Source organism: Camelus dromedarius, chromosome 13 (assembly GCF_036321535.1).
Source record: "Camelus dromedarius isolate mCamDro1 chromosome 13, mCamDro1.pat, whole genome shotgun sequence".
Lineage (NCBI taxonomy): Eukaryota > Metazoa > Chordata > Mammalia > Artiodactyla > Camelidae > Camelus > Camelus dromedarius.
The window spans coordinates 63,798,266-63,811,571 of NC_087448.1; the positions used below are offsets into that span (position 1 = coordinate 63,798,266).

Genomic DNA, 13,306 nt, shown 5'->3' on the forward strand with positions numbered 1-13,306 from the left:
TTAGGATGTAGGTAGTGATCCTAAAATCTGTGCAAACACCAGAGTCACGTGATCCTTTGAGGCCCTGCATCAGTTTTACTTGCTTCTACTCGGTGCCCAGTAAGTATTTGTCGAATTAGATAAAAAGGGCCCAAAGTGCTTACAAAAAGGAGAAATTATGAAAGCAAACAAAACTTTCTGTGGAAAGAACATTACACAAAATGGCCCTCGAGCCCTGTAGACACCTTTGGAGTTTAAAACGTTTTCATTACACAGAGGAAAGAATAAACCACGAGTAACTCCAGCACCAATGATCACACGACTCTCTGAGCTCATCTGCTTATAACGGCCTCTAAACTTCGCCTGTTTTATCCCGGGAATGGCTTAGCTCCAAGGTAGTGGATGGGATTCCATGAAAGGAAGAGGACAGCCCTCGCAGGTGGAATTTCACGGCTCCACGTCACCACTGAAAGCGGGTTAAATATGTGGCTTAAGCCAAACGTATGACTGCTCAGTTTTCAGATGTGGTCAAGTGAGAATAAACAGGGCCTCTCAGTTTACTCATGGACTGAAAAGAACTCAGCTCAGAATTGAGAGCTGCTGAAGTGACTTAAAATGGTTCCCTCTAAAATCAGTTTACAGAGAGAAATGGCAAGAACTTAAATTCAGGTTTTAGGAAGAATAGTCTACTTAACAGTATTAACATACTTTTGAGCATAAGTTTTACAAGTTACTAAAGTTCATGCTAAGCCTGCTGAATGAGGTTTTCTTTCTCCTCTGTCCTTGGCCCTTAGGAGAAAAATCAGTTCTGCTCAGATTTCTTTGCTATCTCAATGCCGGGATCCAGCCTAAGTTTAAAGAAGTAGCTACACTCACTCGTTAACCCAAACCAGATCTTTGGTTGTTTCAGTAAAATATTTTATTTGATGATCACTTAAACTTTTCTTTATAGAAAGCTTTCCAAATCTGGAGTAAAAGACAGCTTCCAGAGACTTGCAGATAAAAAAAAAAAAAAAGGATTGTTTAAAAACAAAATATTACCTTTCACAATTTAGGGTGAAACCTAGCTATGAAACTGACTTTCCTAAGTGTCAGACAATGGTCATTATTACTACAAATATTCCCCTGATAGCATGGGAGTCCATAGCAACATAGGTTTCTCCTTTGGGAGGAAGGTAGCCCAGAATGCTAATAAACTACGTGTCTCAGGCCTACCAAATAAAAGGAAATGAAAAAGGGAAAGCACGCTAAGAGATTTAACAGTAACAGTAAAAATAAGATTTGTTATGGGTCCATGCCTAAGTGGACAAAGAATATGAAAGAAAGTTAACTTACTGCAAGAGATTCCATTTGCTACACAGCAAGCATGGCACAGGAAACAAAGGAAAGGAAAGAAAGTACAGGGTCAGTGTAACGCATGCAACAGAAAGCATGCCCTCGTCCGAGAGCAGAACCGTCAGCAGTATTAGCATCGCTTGCCCCAACGTGATAAGTGGTTGCAAACGTTGTACCCATTCAGCATGCGCAGCGGTCCAGTTAGGAACAAGCCGTAATGGGAAACCTGTCATTGAAAAATGTAACCTGTGATCTTTTAGATTAGTTGGTTTAGATTTTGTCAGCCTTGGAGACCAGAAGTCAAAACTTGTCTTGCTTGAAGATTTTACTGTTTACATGTCCATAATATTTGAACACAGTAAAACTATGAGGAGACCAGCTGTTTAATTTGAAAGAACTACAGCCCCAAACAAATGAGACTATTGCTAAGTGTTAGTTAAGGCAGAGCCTTTAATATGTTTGGCTTCATATCTACTAAACTATGACTATCCAATTAGCCTGGAATATAACTAATAATTTAAGTGGCTTTTTCTTTGGAGTCAGATTGCCTTCCACATTGAGACTGTTTTATAGGACTGCTAATATTGTTATTTCAAAGGACTGCATATTGTCCATATGTTCCCAAACAAGTGTGAGATACAAGTAATTTTCTTGCATTTTTTTTGTGTAATTTTCTTCCCCAGTAGACAATTTCTAAAAGTAATCTAGAACTGATGATTAGTCTAGAATAATATAACTTTGTAACTGGGCCATGTTCAACTATGGCTACCAGTTTTTGGTGTTACCATATCATAACCACAGAATTGGTTCAAGGAAACTTTGGTTATGTGGAAAGAGATTACCACAACTTGACAGAATATTAAAAAAAAATCAAGTTGGCCATTCCTAATCATGGATCAATATGTCTGGTTCTGGATTTTCAAAATATTTAAGGACCTGTCTAGCTTTTCTAATCCTTGACCAAAAAAAAAGCCCCTTATTTTAAAGCTCTTTATAAAAAAAAATCTCTAGGTTATCACCAGTTTAATGTATTGTACTTAACATAAGGTACACTGCATTAAAAAAAGCTATCAGATTATTTATTGGTATTTTCAAACATAAAGCATCACCAATAACAGCTCCCATCCCAATTCCCACCTCCCTACCCCTGTACTCCAAGGGTCTTTCCTGACCTCGCTTGTTACTAGTACCATGTGGGTTTGGCACATTGGTGACTATTATATTATGTTTATTGAGTAGTTTTTTGGACCCTGGCCATGAATATCTTCAAAGCTTTGAAAGACAAATACCTTTAAATCTGTGAAATAGACTACACAACTGGAGGTGTTTACTATTTTCAAGAAAACTAACTATGCTAGATGTTTTTATAACCAAACCTTATGTACTGAAAGACAGTGTTAACACAAGAAAGGAGTTCAGGACCTGAGTCTTAAGTCTACATGTACAGAGTTTCCAGTGTGAAGACTTTTTAGAAAACATCAAATTTGATTGAGACATTTAGTATGCAATTTATTAGCACATAGCTGCTTCTCCCATGGAATTTACTTTTCAGAAGCATGGAATGAAGCAAGTGCTGAGTAAATTACATGGTCTTGCGTGAAGAAAACTGCTATCTTTTTACTGTTTTCCAAAATAAGGTTGTAATCCAAGAAGGTCATGAAATCCGTTAAAGCAAAAAGCTCTCTGTTCAATGAAGGCAGATGAGACTTTCTGACTCCAGCTTGGTGCTAAGGAATTTCATTGTCAATAAATTCCTCCCACTCAGTGGTCAGGGCACAAAATTGTGTTTCTTGGGAGATGGCCAACTTGACGAACACTAGTTCTCAGGGTCCTCCTTAAACTTTCCTTATTCGGTAGCTAGTCCAAGCCACGTTGATATTTATTATCTCAGAATCCTTTCCTAGGCCACAGGGTGGGACCTAGTTTTCATTAGAGCTCCAAAAAATAGTGAGCAATGCCTTTCAAGGAAAATGTTGAAACTTCCCCACCCTGACGCCGTGCTGAGGTTTTCCTGTGTCCGGGCTTTGAAAATAATCCCTTTAGAAGTCTTTATAGATGTAGCTATGTTTTGGTGATTTAAGATTCTTTTGAAAATGTGGGAATGTCACTGTTTTATTTGGTCACAAGGATTTTCTTCAAGCCCTCTTCCTGTACTCCTGATATAGCTTGATTTATATATTGGATTTAGAGGTATGTTTCCCCAAAATGAGAAAAATAAAATCAAGATGTTAAAAATTGATAAGGGGGGAGGGTATAACTCAGTGGTAGAAGAGATGCTTAGCATGCATTAGGTCCTGAGTTCAATCCCCAGTACCTCCTCTAAAAATAAATAAATAAACCTCATTACCTGCCTCCCCCCCCCCAAATTTTGAAAAAACGGATGAACCTGGAATAATCTAGTTCTTGATCATTAACAATAGCACAGCCATACTTGTTCCTCTGTGTTCTGCTCTGAAATGAGTTCTATGCTTATGATATAGCCAGTTAGGTAAAAATCTGAGAAAGTAGGCCTCAGTATATACCATATAAGCTATAATTTTCATCATGTTTAATCTCTGAAAGTCACTGGTTTAAGCTAAACTAGAAAACATTTGGAAAATCTAGCCAAATATTGAAGCTTTCCTACTCAGTAAAACAGACGCATGCCATCTCCTAAGCAGGTGTGAACAATGCTAATCACCTGTTGCTAAAACCATTTGGCTCTAGAACACTGATGACTACTGTGTTATGTTTGTTGAGTAAATTTTTTTGACCTTGGCCATGAATATCTTTCAAAGCTTTGAAAGATAAATACCTTTAACCCTATCATACAGATTATACAGACTGAGGTATTTGCTATTTTCAAGAAAACTTTTGCTTCAGCAGACACTTCCTTAGTCAGTACAGGAAAGAGGATTCCTTACAGCAAAAGACTGATTGTATCTGAAGGATGATGTTTAATGGGTTGCAATTTAGCTGCGGAAACATCTTGTCTTGTTCAACATGTAGCTTGTTCAGCTGGTAGAAGAACAGAGGTTGCAGGCTACTCTCCTTCATGGATTAGGCAGGGGTGGGAAATACACAACTACGAAGGTTAGTGTCCAGAAAGACTCTATGGTGGCTTGACTATAATAAGATAAAATGTGGTGGGACTAAATATAAATGATTGTATTTGAGTCCAAAGAGTCAAATGTTCAAGTAGCGCTCAGAAACAGCTGTAGAGAGGAACTAAAATCACTTCTAACAGTTGAAATGGCAGCCTCTCCAGCTGCCCCAGGGCCAGCTCTGCAGGACAGGGGAGGCAAGCTCTGCTGACTGGCGGTAGGGCCGATACCCAGAGCCCAGGGCCCAGAGGCTTCACCCCTCCTGCGTTTCCGGGAACTTAACTACCCAGCAGTAGCCGCTCCAGAGTGAATCCCGTGGGAGATGGAGAAGGGAAACCACAATCCTTAATCAGGAGTGCTGGTTTCAAGTCATAACAAGATCCCTCTCTCCTCCAGGCGCAGGCTGAGAAACCCCAGGGAAAGCGGTGTCTGCCCATGAGCGGAGCTGTGCTCATGGCACGTGCGACTCAGGTCGCCTGCCTTGTTCTACATCCTATGCACTGTGCGACGCGCCTCACTCTAGGAGGGCTGGTACCGTAATCACCAGCAAGCCTAAATCCTTTACTGATCACACCTGTCTTTAGGAAAAAAAAGCCATCCCTCAGATACTTCTCCCGTATTAGAGACACGTTTCTTAGGACACCGTTTGTTCCGCTGTCTTGCACACACACTGTGGCTTCTCTCCCTGCCTCCGCGTCAGCGTGAGCTCTGCACACAGGTGCTCGCATCTTATTTTCTTGCAGAGGCAGAGGAGAACACTCCCGTTTTTCTGGAAACAGACAGCTCTTGGTGTTTAGCTTTCATGTCCCCGTTTTGGGGCCTAAGGTACAGAGGCCCGTGTTTCCATTTTACAGAAAACGCCAGTCCAGCATCGTGATGACTGGCATCTGGCTCTTGCCAGCAGGGTCAGGGACTCAGTGTGCTGAGGGGACAGTGGAGGGGTGGTCAATAGTTAGCTCAGGGTCATTGCTGGACTCTACAAAGGCAGGCCCCATGTTGCTAGCTTTTTTTTTTTTTTTTTTTGAGAGATGCCAGAAATGCTGTTTTGAGTGTATGTATGAACAATTTTAATTTTTAAATGTTGGGTCAATTAAAAAATTGTACAAGCTAAATAAAACACATCTGTGAATTGCTTACAGCTTACAGGCCACCAGTGTGTCACCTTCCTCACTAATTTGATGTCTGCAACTTCATGTTGACAACAGAAGAAAAATCAGAAAACAAATGTTCAACACCCAGCAAAGAGCTATATCCTTTTCTGCAAACAGTATGATAGCCATTTCTCACTTATGTCACCTGTTAAGAATGACGAGAAATCAGCTACGGGCAAAGACCAGACCAGACGGGGCAGGGCTCGGGGTGGGAAGATGCCATGTGCCTGTCTACGTGGTCACTCGCTCTGGCCGACTGACGTCTCTAACTGCTCAAGGGTTTACGTTGCTAGGTTTAATAAGCCGAGTACGAATCCTTCCATAAAGTCCACACTTCCCTGAACTAGAATGTACATGTGGAATCATTTTGGGCATGTTAGCTTTGCAATTTATGTCCAGACACAGATTCTTTGAATTAAAGCTCATTTCCTGTCCCCCTTCCATTTGTCCCCACACAAAGGATGCTCAGAATAACTGGCAACATCAAACTCATCCAGAAGACAGAGAATCTGACAAAAAAGAGAGCTGGAGTGAATCACTGGAGGGTAAGCCGTGCTCTGAGGTCAAACACTTGTTGGGTTTTGTTTTGGGATGGAAGCCAAATGGTAGCTCTAATCAGAGAAGTATCTCTACCAACTCTGGACATGAGAGCCATACTTAAATGGTGTGACACTGTCATTTCTCCTCAGGGCCAGCCCTGAGGGTGCATTCTCATACTCTGGAGGATGCACAGTTTGACCTGCTCTTCTAGGTGTGACACTGTAATCCCAAGGTGCCACCACCTTCTCTGCCTTGACCGGTCAGTAGCCTCCTAACTCATCCTCTCAAATCTACTCTTCTCCACTTCAGTCCATTTCCACGGGAGATGGAATCACAACCGCCTGGTAAAACAAGGAATTACTTACCACTGCTGCTAAGGTTCGCACCCCAGCCCTGCATGGTCTGGCTTCTGCCAGCCTCCTCAGACTCTGCTCCACTTTTTCTCCCATCACTTTCCATACTCCTGCCCAGGGGCCTTGACACAGGCTCTCCACCCACCCCTTCACCTGGGGAGCTCTAGCTCGTGGCTGAGATCTCTGCTTAGATGGCATGTCCGTGGAGAAGCCGTCCCAGAACCGCCCGCCCACGGGGTCAGGTTCTTTTGCTATATTCTTTCATGCCTACTGTTCTGTCTTTTCCTTAATGGCACTTAACAGTTTACACACGTATGACTCTTTGATTAATGTCTGTCTCCCTGAACAGATCAGAAACTCCACCAGAGCAGAATTCATGAGTGTATCCACCATGGGGGCCACACGGGAGCAACTGCAGAAGGAATGATTTTAATCTGTTCACACTTTTCTGCCCAGTTGCCTTTACAGTATGGCAGACATCTACAAGCCAACTGGTCTGAGGTGTGTACTTTGAAACCGATTTTTTTTTTCTCGTTTAGAACTTCTTTTGAGTGATTGCTGGAAGGTCAATAAAGACTGTCTTCATTGAAGGAACTAAGTGGTGTAGTGAAGAATTAATGACATTTGGCTTTATATTCTGAACGAAGAATAGATTTATTAGGAAACGGTTAGTATAGTTAGTGTCCAGCAGGAAGGTTATTTTTACACGTCTGCTTTTCCAAAAGGAAGAACCCACCCCAGATCCCATCAACACACAGTCATGCTTGTTGAATGTCATTCTGTCTTACTCTACAGGTGTCACGTGAATGTATGGTAAGACTCATTCTGCCTCTTCCTTTTTCAAGCTCCACGCTTCTTGGGTGGATCAGAATGAACACACCAAGTCAGAGCACAGAAAAGGTAAATTCCAACGGGCTTTTATTATTACCTTTTCTTCTGAGTCGCCTGGCTGACAGGTAATGACTCCAGCTCTTGATCCCCCTGCAAATGTTGCCTTACAATTTGCAAGCCACTGTTAGAGAGAGAAACAGACGCAGGTAAATACAGTGATGTCCTAAGAGTACTCTTACCATCAATTCTGTCAGGGAAGATAGCTTATGCTTCTAATCACAGTAAACAAAATTCGGCTAAAATGACTTTTTGAAAAAAATTTTTGGTTAAAGATTAACAATTTGAAATAAAAATACCTGTTTCTATGGGTTCAGCAATGGTTATTAAAAAATGTCAACATTTATAATTTCAACACTGTGATGCATCACCTTGAAGAATGGTTTCACCAGACCATTCCTAATTTATGTATAAATTAAAACAAAGTCACAGATGGTTAGAAACCTTTCATAAGATTGGGATTAGGAGGTGGGGCCTACACTTCCTCGCAGGCTGGGTAGTTCTGGACAACGCAACCCGACTCCTGGAGCCCCTTCCTCTCTGTTGTATTGCGGTGGCGCCTATGGAGAAGGCCTCTTTCCCTGTAAGAAGGGCTATTTATAATATATTACATTATAATATATTATTATAATAGCCCAGCTGCTTAGAGATTCTGCCAGTCTTAAGTATCTGGGTTAGTAACTAATACAGATGTGAAAGGAACCTCTGGGCAGAAGACAGCAGGCACTGAAGAACTAAAATTCACACTTGACGTCGGAAGACTGGCTCGTTCACCACCCAGAATGAAAGGATTACTTTTATGAACTGATGACTGAGAAGCTGGAAAACAGTGACAGCAAAAGAGCCACAGAAAGAGAAGACAAAGGGGACAGTTGCAGCAGGAAGTCAGAACTCTCTCCCTTTGACAGGTCACGAGCTAAGTAATGACAGTAACAATAAACAAAAGCCCAGGAACTTTACAGTGAACGTTTTCTGTGTAGGAGGCACTTGTGCTGGGTAGTTTACATATATTATTTCTATTTTAAAGGCAGTATTGTGTTGTGGTTAAGAGCATGGACCTTTAAATCCCACAGACCTGGGTTTCAATACTACTCTTCTACCTCCCAGCTAACGAGAATAATAGTAGCAGCTCCCAGGGTAGTTGTAAGTGTTACATGATTTAATATAAGAGATGTAACTCTTATCAGGTTGTTGGGCGCATAGAAGGGAACTCAGGAGATGACAGGGGCTACGACTGTGATGATGGTTATATCCTTACAACCATTCTGCAAGTTAATTACTATTATCACTGCCTCGCAGATGGTGAACCTGAGATGAGACGGTCAGCAACTTATTTAAGGTCACTCATCCTTAGCTGGCCGAGCTGCAATCTGAACTCAAGTCCATCTGACTTCAAAATCCATGCTCTTTTTATAGTGCTCAGTATATGACAGGAAGTGCTCCCTAGAAATTCCACATGATTATTTGCATCATGGATCGGGGGTTTGCATGGATGGTTTCTGGACCACTTCTTGTATTGTTTTACAAGGGGGAGGTGATTAGGTTTCTTCATTGATTTCCGCTTGGAGGAGGTACTGGGGATTGAACCCAGGACCTCTTGGGTGCTGAGCATGTGCTTTACCACTTGAGCTATACCCTTCCCCCACTGGACCACCTCTGTCTCTAATATTTTACAGTTTAGATCTTTGAAGGGAGGAAAAAGTAAAGAGCAGGAGCTAAGGCCAAGAGAAGCCATGGAGTCAGCGAGAAACAGCTACCAAGAGGAGGAGACAGCCGGGATCCACCTCAACTAGTTTTGGGTGAGGCTAACCCTGGAAGGAAGTAATGAACAATTTTAAATTTCTGAGAAAAGAAAAGTTATAACGTTGATAAAGTGACATTAGGCAGATACTCACGCTCCCCAATTTCTTGGTAGGGAAATAATGGAGTGGAAATTGAAAGCTGGAAAATTTCTCTTTTGTAGAAAATTATTTTAATAGAATCCATACTATTGAGCGTTCTACCACCATTAAATTGGAATGTAATCCTTACCAGAGGAATAGAGGCAGTCTGTGTTCTCACAAAAGAGCCTCTCTTAGGTTAATCACACTGCCTCCCAAGAGCTCATAGTGGTTGGGTTCATTTGGTTTTAACTAAATGGACACGCACAGAAACGTAAGAGCTTACCGAGAGAGTGGCCTCTTTTCTATTGTTGTAGGTGTCCAGATATTCTTGCAGTTCCAAAACACTGAATTTGAGCTTATCCAGAAGTCCACAAGACAGGAGCTAAAGAGAGGAAAACACTTGGTATTAAAACAGCTACTAGAGAGAGACCCAGACCAGGGCGCAGCTACGCAGCTAGACGAGAGAAGTAACGTCAGACGTCATGTGAAGTGGGGGCTGTGGCAGCCATTTTAATAAGCTGCGCAGTTTGTAGTTTTGCTCCACTATCACCTGCACCTGCATTTGAATACAACTGGCTAATCTAAATCTCCTATAAAAATGTCTACACTGATACGGGAAAAATACAGACAAATCTTAGCAAGCATTCCACAGAAACACTTACTAAGACAAGGTACCAATTTTAAGCATGGACTCCAGTATCTTCACCCAGTAATACTCCGAGTAATGTGAAGACGGACCCCCAAATAGATTTGCAGACTGATTTTGTATTTAATCTGTACTTTAAATCCCTTAACACAGAATGACTTCTCATGTTGTATTCCTTGCTGCAAGACAGCCAGCCACCAACCAAGTTCTTGGACAGACCGACTCTTCAGAGACTTAAAATCTAAGCACATCCTCATTGACTCTAAACCTCAGCAGTCACTCAGCACATGCGATGGTTCTGTGGTGTGCACAGGGCAGGTAAGGAGGTAACGTGCCCTCCAGAGCTTGCCTGCCTTGCAAGGTTAGCACTGTATTTATACAGTCATGAGGCAGCTGTCAGCCAGAGACCGTTTTAAACAGCCTTTAAACTCATCATCTGTGGCTGGGCTGGGTGAATCCACCCAGAGGGCAGTCATTCTCTTGGAAGTAGGGAAAGTGATGACACGTTGCCCCTTGGGGACCCATCTGGCTGGCCAGCCTGGCCCGGGGGAGGTGGCCGGGGAGCGGGTGGCGGGGGGAAGGGTGAGGTCCACTCTGGGGGATTCGCTTACCATGTTCACAGCCATTAGAGCCATCAAAGGGGGCGCCAAGGACATGCAGGGAGCACAGAGGTGGATTTTCTCCTGGTTCCCTGCAGTGAATGCCTTGGCCTGGGCCGACCCAGGCCTCTGGGACCAGTATTGCAACACAGTGCTGCTCGCTCACACTCAAACTGTCTTTCAGACAAACCACAACACACACGTGCGTCCCTGAAGTTCCTGGGCAGGCCTTTGGCCACAGCAGCAGGCCTGGGGTACTCACAGTCTCAGCGTCCACGAAAAGCGTGGGGCACTCGGAGCAGGAGGTGAGCATCTGGGAAGAGCTGACAAACTTGGATCCGATGCCCCGGAGGTTGTCTCCCAGGTAACTGGCTGCGTCACAGGTTAGGAAGCAGAACCTTTTCTGAATATTCTGAAAGGCAAAATGATCATTATTTGTAAAGGCCACATTTTAACTCACGTACTAGAAAAAGCTATTTTTTAATCTTTATAAGAATATCAAATGAGCACAGGTTCTCCGTGTAGCGAGGGAGGTGACAGAGGCAGAGTGAATGTTGGTCTTAAGTAAATAATCACTCGGTGAGGACAAAATTTCTGCCTAAAATGCCATTTCTCAGTTGTGGACGTTCGTATAATCTTTTACATAAATGCTGCTTTGCTTTCTGTGGATGGTCGGTGCCGGTCAGCAGCGTGAGTCCTAGTGTGAGGATTCCTGAGATGACTTCAACGTGGATGAGAGGAAACAGGGCACGGGATAAACCTTTTCTGTTTCCATGGGACAGAGTACTAACATGGGGCCTTCTGAAGAATTACAGGGTAAATTCTAGATGGGACCCCTCTCCCTGGGACAGCACGTGAGATTGGGGTCTCTCTGTCTTACAGCTTCGAGTCCGTCAACCCACTGAGCCTCCCAGCCAGGTGAAGACGTTGAGGTTAAGTGCGATTAAAGGACTCACTCAAGGACACACAACTGGTAAGTAACGGGGGAAGGGGAGCCTGGTTCCAAGTTCGCGTTCCTCCCCTCAACCCGTAATGCTCCCTGAACGGTCCTACTCGTCCTCTGCTGTCTGGTCAAAAACCACACTGAGGAAGAATCTGATTCACTGTGCCTGGGTCAGTGCCAAAATGAGACCACTTTTAGCTCCAGCTTCTAACACAGTAACAAAAAGAACAAAATAGTTAACCAAAAAATAATTCCAGTCCTGGGCACTGGCTTTCCCCAGAGAGATGTCATGCCTTCTAAACTGGAGAATCCAGTCCCTGAGAAATCCGCCCGGCCCTGCTCTGGGGAAGTTAGCAGGTCCCCCACACAGCAGCAGGCTCTTGGTTCCTTATTAGAAAAATGCCAACCACATGGCATATTATTTACTTTCTATTTGATATATCTGCAAATCTTGCTGGAGGGCATAACATCCATATGTCTTTATGGTGCTGTTAGTTTATGTGCAGTTAAAAAAAAACACAACAGAATGTTACAGCCAAAAGACACAGGAAATGCCATGTGATCCAGGTCCTCCAAATAGCTTATGGTTCCTTCCGTCTTATCCAAGGAAACGGTGAGATTTGGGTTTATTTTGTATTGTACTGAGAAGCTAGATTTTTCAGGGAACTCAGAGCCACATGTGACTTCCAGATAAAAATATCACAGTTTGGTGGCACTGTGTGTGACCAAATGACAATATTCTAATACAGGAGCAATGGGAAGGAAACACAGTGAGACACTTGGAACGATGTCCATGCTGGACATTAGAAACCATTTCCTTGATTTTAAAACCAAGTTATTCTTGCAATTACCTCCTCTGTACTTTGTCCAGAATCCAACCAAACAGGGAAACATGGTGCAGACTCACAAGAAAAGGTTGAAAAACAGTAAATAGACATGGTGAGGATGTGATGAGAGGTTAATAGACTGCACGTCTGAAGTGTGTTTCATTCCCAGCATATTTGATTAATACTGATTTTGCTACCAGTATTGCTCTCAATCACAGAGCACTTGATGGTAGCTGAGAAAGTTCTTAAAAACTGAACTAGGAGGTACACATCTGTATTATTACTGCAGTTAAGCTCCTAAGGAATTGATCCGATACACTGATGAGAAAATAAGCCAAACCCCAGTGTCTGTGTCTATCTGCCCCTGCCACGGTCCAGTCCCATGTCCCTGCTCATATGACAACCTGTTGCTATCCTGGCATTAAGTCAGAAGGTGTACGTTTAAGGTTTATATTAAAAACATCCCCATTTTACTGCATTTACTGAGCAGAGCAACTGTGCCAACAGCTGGGGAATCAAAGCATGATCCCATAACCTGCCTTCTCTGGGGGAGACAGACACCTAAACAGGTGATCCCAGTGCAGTGTGACAAGGAAACAGATGCAGCCACCATGTGCTCGGGTCCCAAGTGACAGGGGGGAGAAAGCAGGAAGGGAAGCCTTCACTGACTGAAGTGACATCCAGTCAGGGATCTGCGTGTCCCTGGGAGTACAGCTGAGGGACAAGGAGAGAGGACCGCTCTTGGCAGAGGGAAGAGGGCTGCTCAGGACGGTAACACTGAGCATGGAGAGTCTAGTAACTGTAACACAAAAATTACCACAATTACTGAAATATACATTATTAACCATTATTTAAAAATAGACTTTAGAACAGTGTAAATACAATAAATTTCTCTGCTCCTGAATCCTTAACAATTATATTTACCTCAAATGATAGCTTTCTGGTAGTCTGTTTTTAAATTTCACTCTGGCTTTGTGTTGGGGTGCTTCTGGAATTCTTACTTCTCAGCAGCCCATTATTTTCTGTCTCAAGCCTAACAGTCCCTCCAGCCCTGAGTTCAATCTCCTGTAACCTCATCT

The 13,306-nt window shown here is 43.0% G+C and overlaps 1 protein-coding gene and 1 long non-coding RNA gene across 11 annotated transcripts in view; one reads left to right on the forward strand and one right to left on the reverse strand.

Moving 5' to 3' along the window:
• LOC116157172 (uncharacterized) overlaps positions 1 to 13,306 on the forward strand; it is a 50,161-nt gene that overhangs the window by 24,533 nt on the left and 12,322 nt on the right. For 2 of the 7 annotated variants that reach the window (XR_010383662.1, XR_010383657.1), the window contains exons 2-7: positions 5,537 to 6,942; positions 7,287 to 7,341; positions 9,006 to 9,128; positions 10,012 to 10,176; positions 10,642 to 10,821; positions 11,340 to 11,430. This is a non-coding gene — a long non-coding RNA (uncharacterized LOC116157172). The remainder of the gene's footprint in view (positions 1 to 5,536; positions 6,943 to 7,286; positions 7,342 to 9,005; positions 9,129 to 10,011; positions 10,177 to 10,641; positions 10,822 to 11,339; positions 11,431 to 13,306) is intronic. The other 5 variants (XR_010383660.1, XR_010383659.1, XR_010383663.1 and 2 more) reach the window with 5 other exon arrangements.
• Positions 1 to 13,306, reverse strand: part of FRY (FRY microtubule binding protein) — a 361,507-nt gene that overhangs the window by 6,064 nt on the left and 342,137 nt on the right. For all 4 annotated transcript variants that reach the window (XM_064493224.1, XM_064493223.1, XM_010994182.3 and 1 more), the window contains 3 exons: positions 10,720 to 10,869; positions 9,496 to 9,594; positions 7,370 to 7,453 (listed from right to left, as the gene is read on the reverse strand). In XM_064493224.1, the coding sequence (XP_064349294.1) occupies positions 7,370 to 7,453; positions 9,496 to 9,594; positions 10,720 to 10,869 (333 nt within the window). The remainder of the gene's footprint in view (positions 1 to 7,369; positions 7,454 to 9,495; positions 9,595 to 10,719; positions 10,870 to 13,306) is intronic.